Source organism: Phyllobates terribilis, unplaced genomic scaffold (genome assembly GCF_046119375.1).
Source record: "Phyllobates terribilis strain yellow unplaced genomic scaffold, ASM4611937v1 Scaffold_9__5_contigs__length_417890890, whole genome shotgun sequence".
Classification (NCBI taxonomy): Eukaryota; Metazoa; Chordata; class Amphibia; order Anura; family Dendrobatidae; genus Phyllobates; species Phyllobates terribilis.
This window is the reverse complement of record NW_027362769.1, coordinates 342,281,447-342,295,420: the sequence shown is the minus strand read 5'-3', so window position 1 is coordinate 342,295,420 and position 13,974 is coordinate 342,281,447. Positions and strand designations below refer to the sequence as shown.

At 44.9% G+C, this 13,974-nt stretch overlaps 1 protein-coding gene across 1 annotated transcript in view; it reads right to left on the bottom strand.

The window, feature by feature from the left end:
* The window catches only part of LOC141162202 (cytochrome P450 2K1-like), a 200,761-nt gene that overhangs the window by 87,311 nt on the left and 99,476 nt on the right, over nt 1-13,974 (bottom strand). The window contains exons 2-4 of the mRNA XM_073648050.1: nt 3,471-3,633; nt 1,990-2,139; nt 1,508-1,668 (exon numbers count right to left, since the gene is read on the bottom strand). Of these exons, the coding sequence (XP_073504151.1) occupies nt 1,508-1,668; nt 1,990-2,139; nt 3,471-3,633 (474 nt within the window). The remainder of the gene's footprint in view (nt 1-1,507; nt 1,669-1,989; nt 2,140-3,470; nt 3,634-13,974) is intronic.

Sequence of the window (13,974 nt, the reverse complement as noted above, 5' to 3'; positions counted from 1 at the left end):
ATAATAGGTATGCATTCTATATGCAAAAAAAACAAGCAAATAATAAAACACAAAACATATACGCAAAACTTGTGTTAATGGAACCTAAGTTCATATGTTCTCCCTGTATGTTTGCATGGGTTTCCTCGAGGTTCTCCACTTTCTTCCCATACTCCATACAACATATGGGTAGGCTCATTGGTCCTAGTGTGTATGTGAACAAAAGACAGATTTAGATTGTGACTCTCGTTGAGGACAAGAACTGATAAGAGTAATGGCAATCTCTGTACAGCACTGTAGAATATTATGAATCTAATCCCTGGGTCCAGTATTCAGGCTGTGCGTTTTTTGTGAATTTTTGTATGTACAGTATGTTTATGAGAACCTCTGAATGACAGGAGTGATGATGAGTAACTGAGTATAAGCGCCAAATAAGTAAGTCCTTGATTGATGAGAGGTTCTGTTAGGTATGGCCCACTGTATGTGACAGAGAACATTCAACTCACTTTGAACTGAATCAAGCGGAATAATTGAGATAACGGACTCTATGTAAAGCGGTCTTGAACTGAATTACCTAAAAATAATTCACTTATAGGGAATCTATAATCAGTAAATGACTTACTGTTTAAACCAGGTTTTTGTGTTACGTTTTTTTTCTTTTTACTATTAAAATCTTTATTTAAAAAAAATAGTATTCTTGCAATTTTCACATTGGCCACTGGGGCTTTTTTAGATTCATATTTCATGTGTGTTCAGGTAGAGTTTGCAGCAGACTCCATATCATCAGAGGCAGGATTACAATGACAGGTAACACCTCTATACACAGCTGATTACACAGGATCCACCAATAACAATGACCTCTGCATATGCTCATTAGATGCTTCTATACAAAACACAAAAACACATTTAATACAAAAACCTGATTTAATCAACAGGTTATTTAGTTCCCTTTAATTGTTCAAGAACTCTACATTTCTGACTAGCAACATATCTATGTACTATAATATACTCTGCACCATATATCAGTAAGAGAATTAAAAAGCTCCTTATTCAGTTACATGAAATACGAAGAACAGCTATGGGATGATACCTTATATTCATTATTGAAAGCAGAGTGCACATTTTGCAATATACACTACTCACAAAAAGTTAGGGATATTTGGCTTTCAAGTGAAATTTATGGAAAACGTAAAAAGTTCACGATAGTGATATTTTATCATGAAACTAGGGCATTTAAGTAGAAGCATGCAGTAGTGATTTCCTCATCTCAAACAATTTATTGAAGCCAAAGTCAACAAAAGCTCCCCTAACATCTGCGTGACAGCGTGGCAAATCGGGGATGTTTCTGGGCGGAGTCGATTTTTTGGTGCGAACAAGCCGGAACCCCGAACACGAATTTGGAATGCCGAACAAATTCACTGAACACTACTCATGATTGCACTGCCATTAATCCTAAAGGTGACCCTGAAACTACAACTTCTGAGCAGTCACTAAAAGGGTTAGGTATAAGATCTGAGAGTTTTCTCACCATCACTGTAGGTGTACCAGCCAGTCTGGCATTTTCATGTAACATTTTAATTAAACTTTCAAACATTGGATCATCATATTCAAACCTTTTCCCAAAGATAATAGAGCAGATTACATTGGAAACTGCACTGCTTATCAGCAAGTGAATATTGAATGGTTTACCTAAAATAATAATAAAAAAGTTATATAAACAATAAAATAAAATATCAATAAAAAACTAAAGATATATAAACAATTACTTAATATAAAAGGTCATTTGTAACCCCAAGTTAAACTACCCTCAGTAATGACAGTAGATCACTGAAACTACCAAGTCATAATTGGAGCAAACCTACAGCCTGAATAACAATTGAAATCCTAATGATATGTTTAGATGCTGCAGATGTATCCCACATGGATTCTGAAGAACGGGTTGTAGAAAGAGACAGACAAAAAGTTAGAGTACATAAAAGCTATGAGATAATTGTGAATGATGTAACTTACCATTGTGAGATTTAATACTTTCTATAAGGGGCATTAATTCATTTTGAATTCTGGCTTCCACACTTTTCTTCCCCATTCCAAAGTCTCGAAGTGTTGATATGGTGAACCTCCTCATGGATTTCCATGTTTCTCCATTAGAAAATATAATACCTAAAATATAGTTAAATATGAAAAACTTGGGAAGTATCAATTAATCATACTGAACAGAAAATAGCCTTGTAATCTAAACAATCCAACAAGTGGTTTCTTTAAAAGTTGAAGAAGTTAATTTCTGTGAATTAACAATTGGATTTATAAATAAAACCCGTAAAACCCACAAATTTTGAAAATGATTGTAAATTGACAAAATTGAGGTTTTCATACACAATAATTATTAAAGTAATAATGAGAAAGAAGAAAATAACGCAAAAGTATGAGGAAAGAGAAGAAGAAGAAAAGAAAAAGATGATGGTTACAGAAAAGATGGAGAAAGTGAGGACAAAAAAATAAAAAGTAAAGGATTAAAAAAACAGGAAAAGTAAGAGAGAGAATGAAGAAAATTATGATAAAGCTGAAGAAGAAAGCTGGAGAACATGATGGATGAGGAAGAAGAAATGAAGGAAGAAAAGTAGAAAGAAGATGATAATTATTATGGAGAAGAAAAAGGTGAAGGAAGAATAATAAAGATGATGATTATTATAACGATGATGATGAATGAGATGGAAAAGAAGAAATGAATAAGATAAGGTGAAAATAAGATAAAAAAAAGTTAAGAGAATGATGAAGTAGATGAATAATTAGATACGAAAGATAAAATCAAAGAAAAGAGGAAAACAAAAACTAAGAAGAATGAACATGATGATGATGAGGAAAATGAATGAGAAGCAGGAAATGGAAGAAGAATGATGTAAAGAAGTAAAAGGAGGTGAAATAGAAAGAGATGCAGGAAACAGTAGATTACTATTAAAAACAGGACTGTTGGCTACTTTCTAGGAACATCCTGACTGCCTCCATCCCCTCCCTTATTCTTTTGTGTCTTTCTTATTCATGTTCACCCTTGACTGATAAATAATTTTCGGGTGTTTGTTCCCCTGGATTTGTTCAATAAATATCAGCAGCTTCATTTTAATGTCAATTTTTTAGTGTAAAATTCACAAAAAAATGTTTAAAAAAAGTAAATGAAAAGGAGAAAAAGGAAGTAAATTGATGATGATGATGATGATGACAATAATGTAGGAAAAGCAGAATGCAGAATTATAGACACTAGCCATTACGCCTTTCTGAAGTGATTACACATCCTCTAAGAATTGGCATCGATGTTTAGAGTGTCCTTCAATTCATAATATTTGCTCAGAAATGACGTTTATTGATGTTTTTAGTGAATCTTCTATTACAATAATCATCTATAGTTACTGGACTTTAAAGTATTCTGCTCCCCTAACAGGTCACCTTTGTGAATTTTACAATTAATAAAATGCACAGTATTATAGTTCTTTAAATACCATGTCCATTAGAGAAAACATCGAAGATTGGAGAAATCGCCCGTTCTCCAAAATCCTCAGCTCGCGTAACAAGTGCTTCTTTTATAATCTTATATCCAGCAAGTATCACCATTTTCTTGGGTCCAAAATGCAAAGTAAATATTTCGCCATACTTCTCAGAAAGCTGTAAAATATATTTTTTTAGTTATATAAAACATTAATTTGAATGGTACTTTGTAAAGACAAAAATTGTATGTTCAAACCACAATGTCACTTTAACAGAGCTAATAAAGGTAAACTTCCAACAAGCCACAGTTGCTGTTCGGACCATAAAACTGGGGAAATATGCAAAAATCTTGACATGATCAAGGTATGTTGCCTTAGCACTAAAGTCAGGGAACAAAAGGCCTAAAGACTAGGCATGAGCGACCATTTCAATGTTTGGTTTGGAAAAGTTCGCCGAACAAATTGATATTCACCGAATTTATTCGCCGAATGATCATCGAACATTTCCAAATTCAATAGGAGTCAATGGGGGGACCAAAAAAATGCATAGACAACACCTAGAAACGGGACCAAAAGTTGCCAAAACGCATCAAATTAGGTGTAGACACCAGGGAAGTGCCATAAATTGACAGAAGGCAGAGTCTGTATCAGAGTGCAGCAAGCAGAGTATGTATAAGAGTGCAGCAGGCAGAGTCTGTATCAGAGTGCAGCAGGCAGAGCCTGTATCAGGAGTGCAGCAGGCTGAGTCTGTATCAGAGTGCAGCAGGCAGAGTCTGTATCAGAGTGCAGCAGGCAGAGTCTGTATCAGGAGTGCAGTAGGCAGAGCCTGTATCAGGAGTGCAGCAGGCAGAGTCTGTATCAGAGTGCAGCAGGCAAAGTCTGTATCAGAGTGCAGCAGGCAGAGTCTGTATCAGAGTGCAGCAGGCAGAGTCTGTATCAGGAGTGCAGCAGGCAGAGTCTATATCAGGAGTGCAGCAGGCTGAGTCTGTATCAGAGTGCAGCAGGCAGAGTCTGTATCAGAGTGCAGCAGGCAGAGCCTGTATCAGGAGTGCAGCAGGCTGAGTCTGTATCAGAGTGCAGCAGGCAAAGTCTGTATCAGAGTGCAGCAGGCAGAGTCTGTATTAGAGTGCAGCAGGCAGAGTCTGCATCAGAGTGCAGCAGGCAGAGTTTGTATCAGAGTTCAGCAGGCAGAGTCTGTATAAGAGTTCAGCAGGCAGAGTCTGTATCTGGAGTGCAGAAGGCAGAGTCTGTATCAGAGTGCAGCAGGCAGAGTCTGTATCAGGACTGCCACAGGCTGAGTCTGTATCAGAGTGCAGCAGGTAGAGTCTGTATTAGGTGTGCAGAAGGCAGAGTCTGTATAAGAGTTCAGCAGGCAGAGTCTGTATCTGGAGTGCAGCAGGCAGAGTCTGTATCAGGAGTGCAGCAGGCAGAGTCTGTATCAGAGTGCAGCAGGCAGAGTCTGTATCAGGAGTGCAGCAGGCAGAGTCTGTAGCAGGAGTGCAGCAGGCAGATTCTGTATCAGGAGTGCAGCAGGCAGAGTCTGTATCAGAGTGCAGCAGGCAGAGTCTGTAGTAGGAGTGCAGCAAGCAGAGTCTGTATCAGACTGCAGCAGGCAGAGTCTGCAGCAGGAGTGCAGCAGGCAGAGTCTGTATCAGGAGTTCAGCAGGCAGAGTCTGTATCAGGAGTGCAGCAGGTAGAGTCTGTATCAGAGTGCAGCAGGCAGAGTCTGTATCAGGAGTGCAGCAGGCAGAGTCTGTATCAGGAGTTCAGCAGGCAGAGTCTGTAGCAGGAGTGCAGCAAGGACTGGTACGCAACCTTACACAACATAGACTGCAGAATAGGAAGGTTCCACTACAGCCAACCCAATAGATGGAGACCCAATCAGGATTCCCCACATTTCAAAAAATTAGTGGCAGACACTAGCAATGTCTAATCAATTTCACTACAGTAGAAATAAGGTAAATAAGACCCACACCTCTTCCAGTACAGCCAACCAAGGAGATGGAGACCTAGCCATGAGTGTTCACATTGCCCTAAATGAGGGCCTAACAACACTGAAGTGGCATAAATGTCATGAGAGTACAAGTAGTTTAACGCAGACCCATACCTGTCCCACTACAGCCAACCCAGGAGATGCAGACTCAATCAGAAGTGTTTACATTAAAAAAAATAGGGCCTAAGACCACCATTTCCATGGCCAACAGATTGGAGATGGTGGAGTTCAACCTCTTAGCTTTGTCAAGTGTAGGATGAAACAATCTTTTACGTGACTACAACAGTGGGATTGAGGGCTGGCTGTAGTGCTGAGAGAGGGCAGAGTATGGTGAAATGGACAAACCGATAGACCATGAGTGAGGTGCAGGCAGAGATGTTATGGTGGATTGAGAAATGTGTGGTGTGCTCAGAGAAACAATCACAACAGGCATGTCCGCTTCACTTAAAGATGTCACTCAGCCTAACTGTCAGGGGTATACAGCTGGTTCTATCGGATACCTGCGTGACATATCTTAGCACAGTAACAGAGGAGGAGGAAGCAGCAGCAGAGGTGTTTGATGGGGCGGCTGATGGTTGTTTATTGAAAATCAATTTAGAGTTTATCACGTTTGTGTACCCGTTTGGGAAGAACAATATCTGCAACAAATGCTCAATTTCACTACAATATTACTATAGAAATGCATGGAGACCAAAACCTCTTCCACTACAGTCAACCCAATGGATGGAGACCCATTCAGGATTCCCCACATTGGAGACTTAACCAGGAGTGTTCACATTGCCCTAAATAAGGGACTAACACCACCGAAGTGGCATAAATTTCACTAGAGTATAAGTATTACAAAGGAGGCCAAAACCAGTTCCTCTACAGCCAACCCATTAGATGGAGACCCAATCAGGATTCTCCACATTTAAAAAAAAATAGTGGCAGACACTAGCAATGTCTAATCAATTTCACTACAGTAGAAATAGAGTAAATAAGACCCACACCTCTTCCAGTTCAGCCAACCCAGGAGATGGAGACCTAATTAAAAGTGTTCACATTGCCCTAAATGAGGGCCTAATACCACCAAAGTGGCATCAATGTCATCAGACTACAAGTAGTTTAAAGCAGACCCAAACCTGTCCCATTACAGCCAACCCAATGGATGGAGACACAATCAGAATTCTCCACATTTCCCAAAATTAGGGTCTAAAATCTGCAGCAGCAGCAGCAAGAGCATGCACAGAAGCCATATCACAGACTTCAATTTCAAGAGATCAATGCAGCAAACTCAAAATAGCAACATCAACTACTCTGTACAGTCTGCAATTGGGGTGCCAAAGTCCTTGGATATCCATGACTTGTTCGTCTTGATGAAAGTTAGGCAGTCTACACTTTCAGGAGACAGCCAGGTGCGCTTATCCATCAAGACACTACCAGCAGCGCTGAAGACACGTTCAGAGTGAACGCTGGCTGCCGGGCATGATAAAACCTCAATGGCGTGAGAGGCGAGCTCAGGCCATTCATCCATTTTTGAAGACCAAAATGTAAAAGGATCAAAATCATCCCTAATGGTATTCATATTAAGCTCTAGAAACTCCTCCACCATAATCTCCAGTCGTTCACCACGTGTCAGACTTGTACTCTGTTGTGCTGGTGCACGAGATGGTGCAAAAAATGTGTGAAAGGACTGCCAGAAATTGCTTCCGCCACTTACTCTGCTGCTGCTAATGTTTTGGCATCGACGAACTGACGTGCCGGAGGTTGAAAGACTACAGCTACACATTGTGTGCCTCACTGTTATCTTGGGGAAAATCTCTATTAAGGTTGCTTAAAAGCTTGTTTCGATGCTCCAACATAAGCGGGTCCCTTTCCAGGGTGGGAAGCATCTGGCAAAATTGACTCTTATAACGTGGATCTAACAGAGTGGCAACCCAGTAGTCAGCATTATTTTGAATCCTAACTATATGGGGATCATGTTGCAGATAGTGCATCAAGAAGGCACTCATATGTCGGGCTCTTCCAGTAGGTCCAAAGCCAGGCTATATTGTGGGCTGCATAACACTGATGCTTGTTTCCTCCGTCCCCTCCTGCCAACCACGTTCAAACGAGAGGGGATGATTATCTTGTTCATCCTCTGACAGCTGCTCGCGCATCACCTCTTCCTCCTCCATTAGTTCCTTGGCTCTTGCACCTTCACTAACAGTTTGCCTGGTATCACCAAACCCCGTCGATCACTGTAATCCATCGTCACTTGGCATCCGCCTGTGTGACGACAGTCTGAAAATTTGAGACATTGGTATCCCTTCCGCATCCTCCTCTTCTTCTGGGGTCACCACCTCCTGCCGCAGGTTATTCAAAGTTTGCTCCAGCATGTATATGACCGGAATAGTGATGCTGAAGATGGCATCGTCAGTGCTAACAAGTTTAGTAGCCATTTCAAAACCGTGCAGAAGGGTGCAGAGGTCCTTAATCTGTTCCAACTCCGCAAACGTGATATGCCCCAAGTTCGTACTGCGTTGCCCCAAGCTATACATCATGACATACTGCGTCAGAGCTTGTTTCTGCTGGCATAGTTGCTGCCCCTTCCCCGCCTGCCCCTACAGCAACCAGAGGGCGGAGTATGGTGAACCGGAAAAACTGGTGGAGTGTGAATGAGGTGCAGATGTTACGGTGGATTGAGAAACATGCGGTGTGCTCGGTAAAACGAACACAGCAGGCATGTCCTCTTCCGTTATATCTGACGGGCTGTCACTCAGCCTGACTGGAGCGGGTAAAGAATCGGGCGTTTCTGCGATGGGAGACCTGCATGACAATACTTGGCACGGTAACTAAGGAGGAGGAAGAAGCAGCGGATGCGTTTGATGGGGCAGCTGATGGTTGTTGGGGTGCGCTGGTCCGCCTTTCAGCGCAGTAAGATTCCCAGCATAAAGAATGTTGTTTGAGCATGTGAACGTTCATGCATGTAGTATTCAAATTATTGCAGTTTTTCCCTCTACTGTGTTTTTTATCGCAAAGTTTGCAGATAATTTTAGTTGGCTCATCCTTTGCAGTGACAAAAAAGGCCCATGCTAGGCAACCCTTGCTGCCCCTGCGAGCTGCAGACCCATGACCGCTGCTGGCCACAGCCACGGTTGTGGCTAAGGATTAGTGTTGAGCCACCCCCGTAGTGTTCGAGTTCGGTTCGGTTCGTCGAACACCTTCGAACACCGTTAAAACCAATGGCAGGCAAACAAAAACACATAGAAACACATAGAAAACACCTTCAAAGGTGTCCAAAAGCTGACAAACTGCTCAGAAGACACAACTAACACATGGAAAAGTGACAAGTACATATAGTCATGCAAAAAGAAAAGAGGTGGAGGAGTAAAAGGAGGGGGAGACACAGATATAGGCATGTCATGCCCTTCTAAAATCCAAAAAGTGAGAAGCCGACACGTTCAGTCCGCTCCTGCCCGTGCCACCTCCGTGTCGCCGGGTTTGTGCCAGAGCCGCGGTGAACCCTGACGGCCAGCCCCCCTCTCCCAATACTGGTGCCTGTCCGCTGGTGGGTCGAGCGAGCCCCCCTGTGGTGGAGGCAGCTCTAAGCTTTTTAATTTAAATTGTTTCTCTAATTTGAATAAATACACTTTAAATCCATTTACAAGGATCTATTGGAGGGCAAGTCTCATGCCAGCAGCCGCGTAATTCCAGCTCCAGTAGAGTCCACTAAAGCTGCTGCAGTTAAAATCTTTTATAAGGATCGAGCTCGGCTGTCCACCGCAAGGCATCCTACTGCCAGTCCGAGCCCCTATGCCTTGGGGTGCCTCCTGATGCTCTTCACTGAGTATCCCGTGGTCCCGAAGCATTTCCTTTGAAAAAATGAAGTGTCCAAACTACAGGTGGTGTAGCTTGCTTAACAGCCGGGATAATCCGCTGACTAGCAGACCCTGCTACTAGGCACAAAGTATTTCCTGGGATAGATGCAGTTAAAAATTTGTAATTAGATACTCTCGTTGGATGCTGAGAAAGCATTCCATAGAGTCTCCTGGCACGCCATATATGATTCTCTTAAAAAGCTTGGGGTAGGGGTCTAGGGGACCCTTTTATAGCCAAAATCACGGCCCTGTATCGCAATACGTCACCTAGGCTGAAGATAAAAGGAACTGTAGCACCCTGAGGGCTCGGTTGCTACAGAGGTATTGCACCTCACCCAGAGGTGTGATATCTCACTCTCAGGTAAGGATGTAGTGTGGATCAGGACCCGACACCTGCATGCATTACACCACATTGCCGTGGGGCAGGGTGACCAATATGCCCCTGAGATGGGCACGACAGTCCCTGTCCCTGGCTGGAGTGGGGGGAGGGAACACTGAGGAAGGGGAACCCTGTAGTGCAGGAGCAGGGAGGAAGCAGTTCCTGGGTGCATTGAGAAGGGAGTATAAAAGGTGGGCACCATCTTAGTTCAGTGCAGAGAAGTCTGAGCAGAAGTGGCAGGGAGCAGGGGCTCTGCATGAGCTCTGCTCCGGAGGCGGGCCTAGTAACAGAGGCCCAGGCCTGGAAGAGGGAGAAGGAAGGAAGAGGAGCGGAGAAGGCTCCAGGAACGAGGAACGAAGGGATCTCAGGGGTGCGGACGGGCGAGTCGCCACCGCACGCCCGAATCCACCTGAGTGGAGGGGTCAGGCCAAAGGGGGAGACCGGTCCCCGAAACTAGTGGAGGCAGGAAACGACCCTCAGCTAGAAACAGGAGGCTGTGACATTTTATGTGGCGCAGCCCCTCGCTACACCCGCTAGGAAGGCACCACATAGGGTCAGGGAAACTGGCGCCAAGTTTACCAAGAGGAGGCCCGAGGCAGCCGGACAGAAGGGTTGGTAAGAAAGGCCAGACAAAGGACACAAAAAGGGGGTCCTGTGAAGCACTCCAAAGTTATCTGGGAGTTGTCTGAGCCCCTCACCTGGTGAGCACAGTACGACGTGGGCAGCCGTTACCTGCAGACGTGGTCTGGATAATAAGAACTGTGAGTAAAGGCCCTGGACTGCATCACTGACTCCGTGTCATTACTGCTGCTGCCCTGCACCATCACCCCCATCCTCCGCATACACTGCCCTGAGGCTATACTCCTCCCGTGGGGAGTTATGCTACGCTCTGCTGCACCCACAACACCAGCCTCAGCGGTCTGCCCTGGAGCGGCGGTTCACTCTGACCGCAATCCACGGGTGGCGTAGTCGGACATTTAAACATCAAAACCACATAAATAGTTCCGCCACTGGTTTGACCGCCCTGAGCCACGGAACCGGGTTGCCGCCACGGAGACTACAGCCACCAGCATCCACCAAAAAGGGTCCGGCTCCGGGTGTCCCAAGGCCCAGGGGGCGCGTCAGAACATTTTCATCACCTTTCACAATCACCAATGGGACAAGGCAGGGATGTTCTCTGTCCCCTCTCTTATACATCCTACTGACGGAGCACCTGCTCTCATCAATTCGCCATAACCCCAATATTAGGTGGATTGAGGTGGGAGGCACCGAGTACAAGTGCTCTCTATTTGCTGATGATGTCCTAGTATATATCACTCAATCACATGTATCCATCCATGCTGTTATGGCTGAAATAGATCACTTTGTTACATGGTCAAATTTTAAAATCAATGCAGCGAAGTCTGAGGCCCTCGATGTCTCCCTCCCCAAATCCATATAGGATTCCATCCAGTCCAACTTTCCCTTTGCCTGGCCCTCACAGGGTATGAAATACTTAGGAATTCCTATTCATAGAGACCTCTCCCATCTATGTTATCTTAATTTTGGGCCCTTTATTGAACAACTCCATACAGACCACGGTTGGCAAGTTAGAACTGTAAGATTCACTACGTGAACCACTGGTGTTTTGTGGAAAAGCACATGTACACTGTGTTCCAAATTATTATGCAAAAAGTGTTTAGGAGTGATAAGGGAAGAATTTGTTTGTTTGTCAGTTAAACTCATTGATGGTGATGTGTGTCAGGGCTCTTTATATCACTGTAAGCAATTGCAGACACCTGTGCTAATTAGTTTGGCAGGTGTGTCCAATGAAAGGCAAGACTACTTAAGAAGGCTGTCTCACATTATTAAGCAGCCTACATTTTCTGCCAAAATGGGAAAGAAAAAGGATGTGTCGGCTGCTGAGAAGCAGCAAATTGTGGAGTGTTTAGGTCAAGGCATGACTACAATCAACATTGTGCGATGATCAGGATGAAGTGTCTTGGCAATCAAGAAGTATGTAGCTGATTCACAGTACACACGTGTGCGTGCTGATAAGGGCAAATTGAGGACTCTTTCCTACAGGCAATTACGTCAGGTTGAAAGAGCAGCGGCAAAAAAGCCTTGTCATAGCAGCAGACAAGTTTTTGAAGCTGCTTGTGCCTCCAACGTCCCCCGAACAACAAGATGCAGGGTCCTTCAGAGGTTTGCAGCTGTGCATACGCCATCCTGTCGACCTCCTCTATCCACTTCACACAAGCAGAAACGGCTCCAGTGGGCCAAACATTACATGAAGACTGATTTCAAAACTGTTTTGTTCACGGATGAGTGCCGTGCAGCGCTCGATGGTCCAGATGGATGGAGTGGAGGATGGCTGGTTGATGGACACCCCACGCAAACACGGCTACAGCGCCAACAAGGAGGAGGTGGAGTAATGTTTTGGGCTGGAATCATGGGGAGAGAGATTGTCGGCCCCTTTAGGATCCCTGAAGGCGCTAAAGATGAACTCCATAATGTATGTGGATTTTCTCAAACAGCACTTCCTGCCATGGTTCAAGAAGAAGAACCGTGTATTTCCCAGCAAGATCATTTTTCTGCATGATAATGCACCATCTCATGCTGCACATAAAACATCTACATCTCTGGCTGATATGGGCATAAAAGGGGACAAACTTATGGTGTGACCCCCATGCTCCCCTGACCTCTACCCCATTCAGAACCTTTGGAGCATCATTAAAAGGAGTGTCTATGATGGCGGGAGGCAGTTCACATCTAAGCAACAGCTCTGGGAGGGTATTCTGTCCTCATGCAAAACAATTGAAGCAGAAACCATCCAAAACCTGACAAATTCAATGGACGAGAGAGTTCAGAAGCTCCTTTCGAACAAGGGGTCCTATGTGAAAATGTAACATCACCTAGAATAAAGTTTTGAGTTGAAAACTGTTTGATTTCAGTTTCTAACAACCTACTAATGCTTATAATTTCAAAAATGACCATTTTTTTGGTCTTTATTAAAATGAAAAGGTTGATCGAAAAGTTTGGGGGATCTAAGAGTGTGGCAACCCAGTAGTCATGATTACTTCGAATTCTGACAATATGAGGGTCATGCTGCAGGTAGTGCAGCAAGAAGGCACTTATGTGTCTTGCGCATCTCGGAGCCCCAAAATTATTTTCCGGGCTAGATGCAGCTAAAAATTATTATTAATTTTAAATCTGGTGAAGCTTTAGTATAGATGGCCTAATAGGATCAGTGCTGCACACTGCTACTGTGACACCCCAGGGGTCTGGTTGCCACAGTGATAGAGATGTTATGTCTGAGAGCAGGTGGGAGGTCCTTTGGTCAGGGATCCTGTGCATGCCACACCTCCTGCCCAGTCTTGGGAGGGCAAGAACTTCCCCTATATAAAACCCGGGGCTGAAGCAGGGTTAGGAGTCAAGGAGAGTAGAGACAGAGAAGCAGCATAGGAAGAAACAGCAGAAGCTCAGTGGGAGCAATACTACTACAGGTCAGGGGCTGGCAGCTGCAGAGCTCGCCCTGACTGAGAAGATTTCTTACCGGACCCGGCGTCCGAGGCTGTGGGGACTAACTCTTACCCAGCAGCAGAAGCCGACCGGCAGGGGAGTTCAGGTCCTCAGGCCCAGAAACCCGAAGGCACGGTCACACGCGTGGGACCAGCACCGCCATCGTGGAGCGGAAGCCATTAGAAGGCCCCGAGTCACCGGCCATACGGGTGAGCACCACACGGTACACTCAGGGACGTGGGCTACTTATATCCGCTTCTAGCAAGGTAGCCAGAAGAGTACAGTCAGTTTGGGAGGCCTACAACTCCGCCTGGCCAGGGGAGATCCCATCTGCTCAAGGACTGACCAGGCCCCGTTCACTAGCAAGTACTCCGGGAGGGTCTATCGTTGTTACCAGTAAAGACCCTGAATTACACCGCACCGTCTCTGAGTGGTTCCTGCTACCCCCATCATCCACATCTGCTGCCCTGAGGCCATACCCCTCCCGTTGGGGGTTATACCATCTACGCTGCACCATCCATCCACCGGCCTCAGCGGACTGTCCTGCAGCGGCAGCTCCATAGCTGCATTCAACGGGTGGCGTAGTCGTCCTGCATCTACCGCTGTTACATCGCCGCTCAGTTTGACTCCCTGGGCACGGACCGGGTCACCGCCACGAGACTACAACCCTCAAGAGATCCGGCTCCGGGTAAGCTCCCGCGTGCGCAACGCAGCGCGACACAGGCCCAGGGGCGCGTCACTACAAAGCCCAAATTATTTTCCAGTCAAGATACAGATAAACATGATTAGTAATTTTAAATCTGGTGG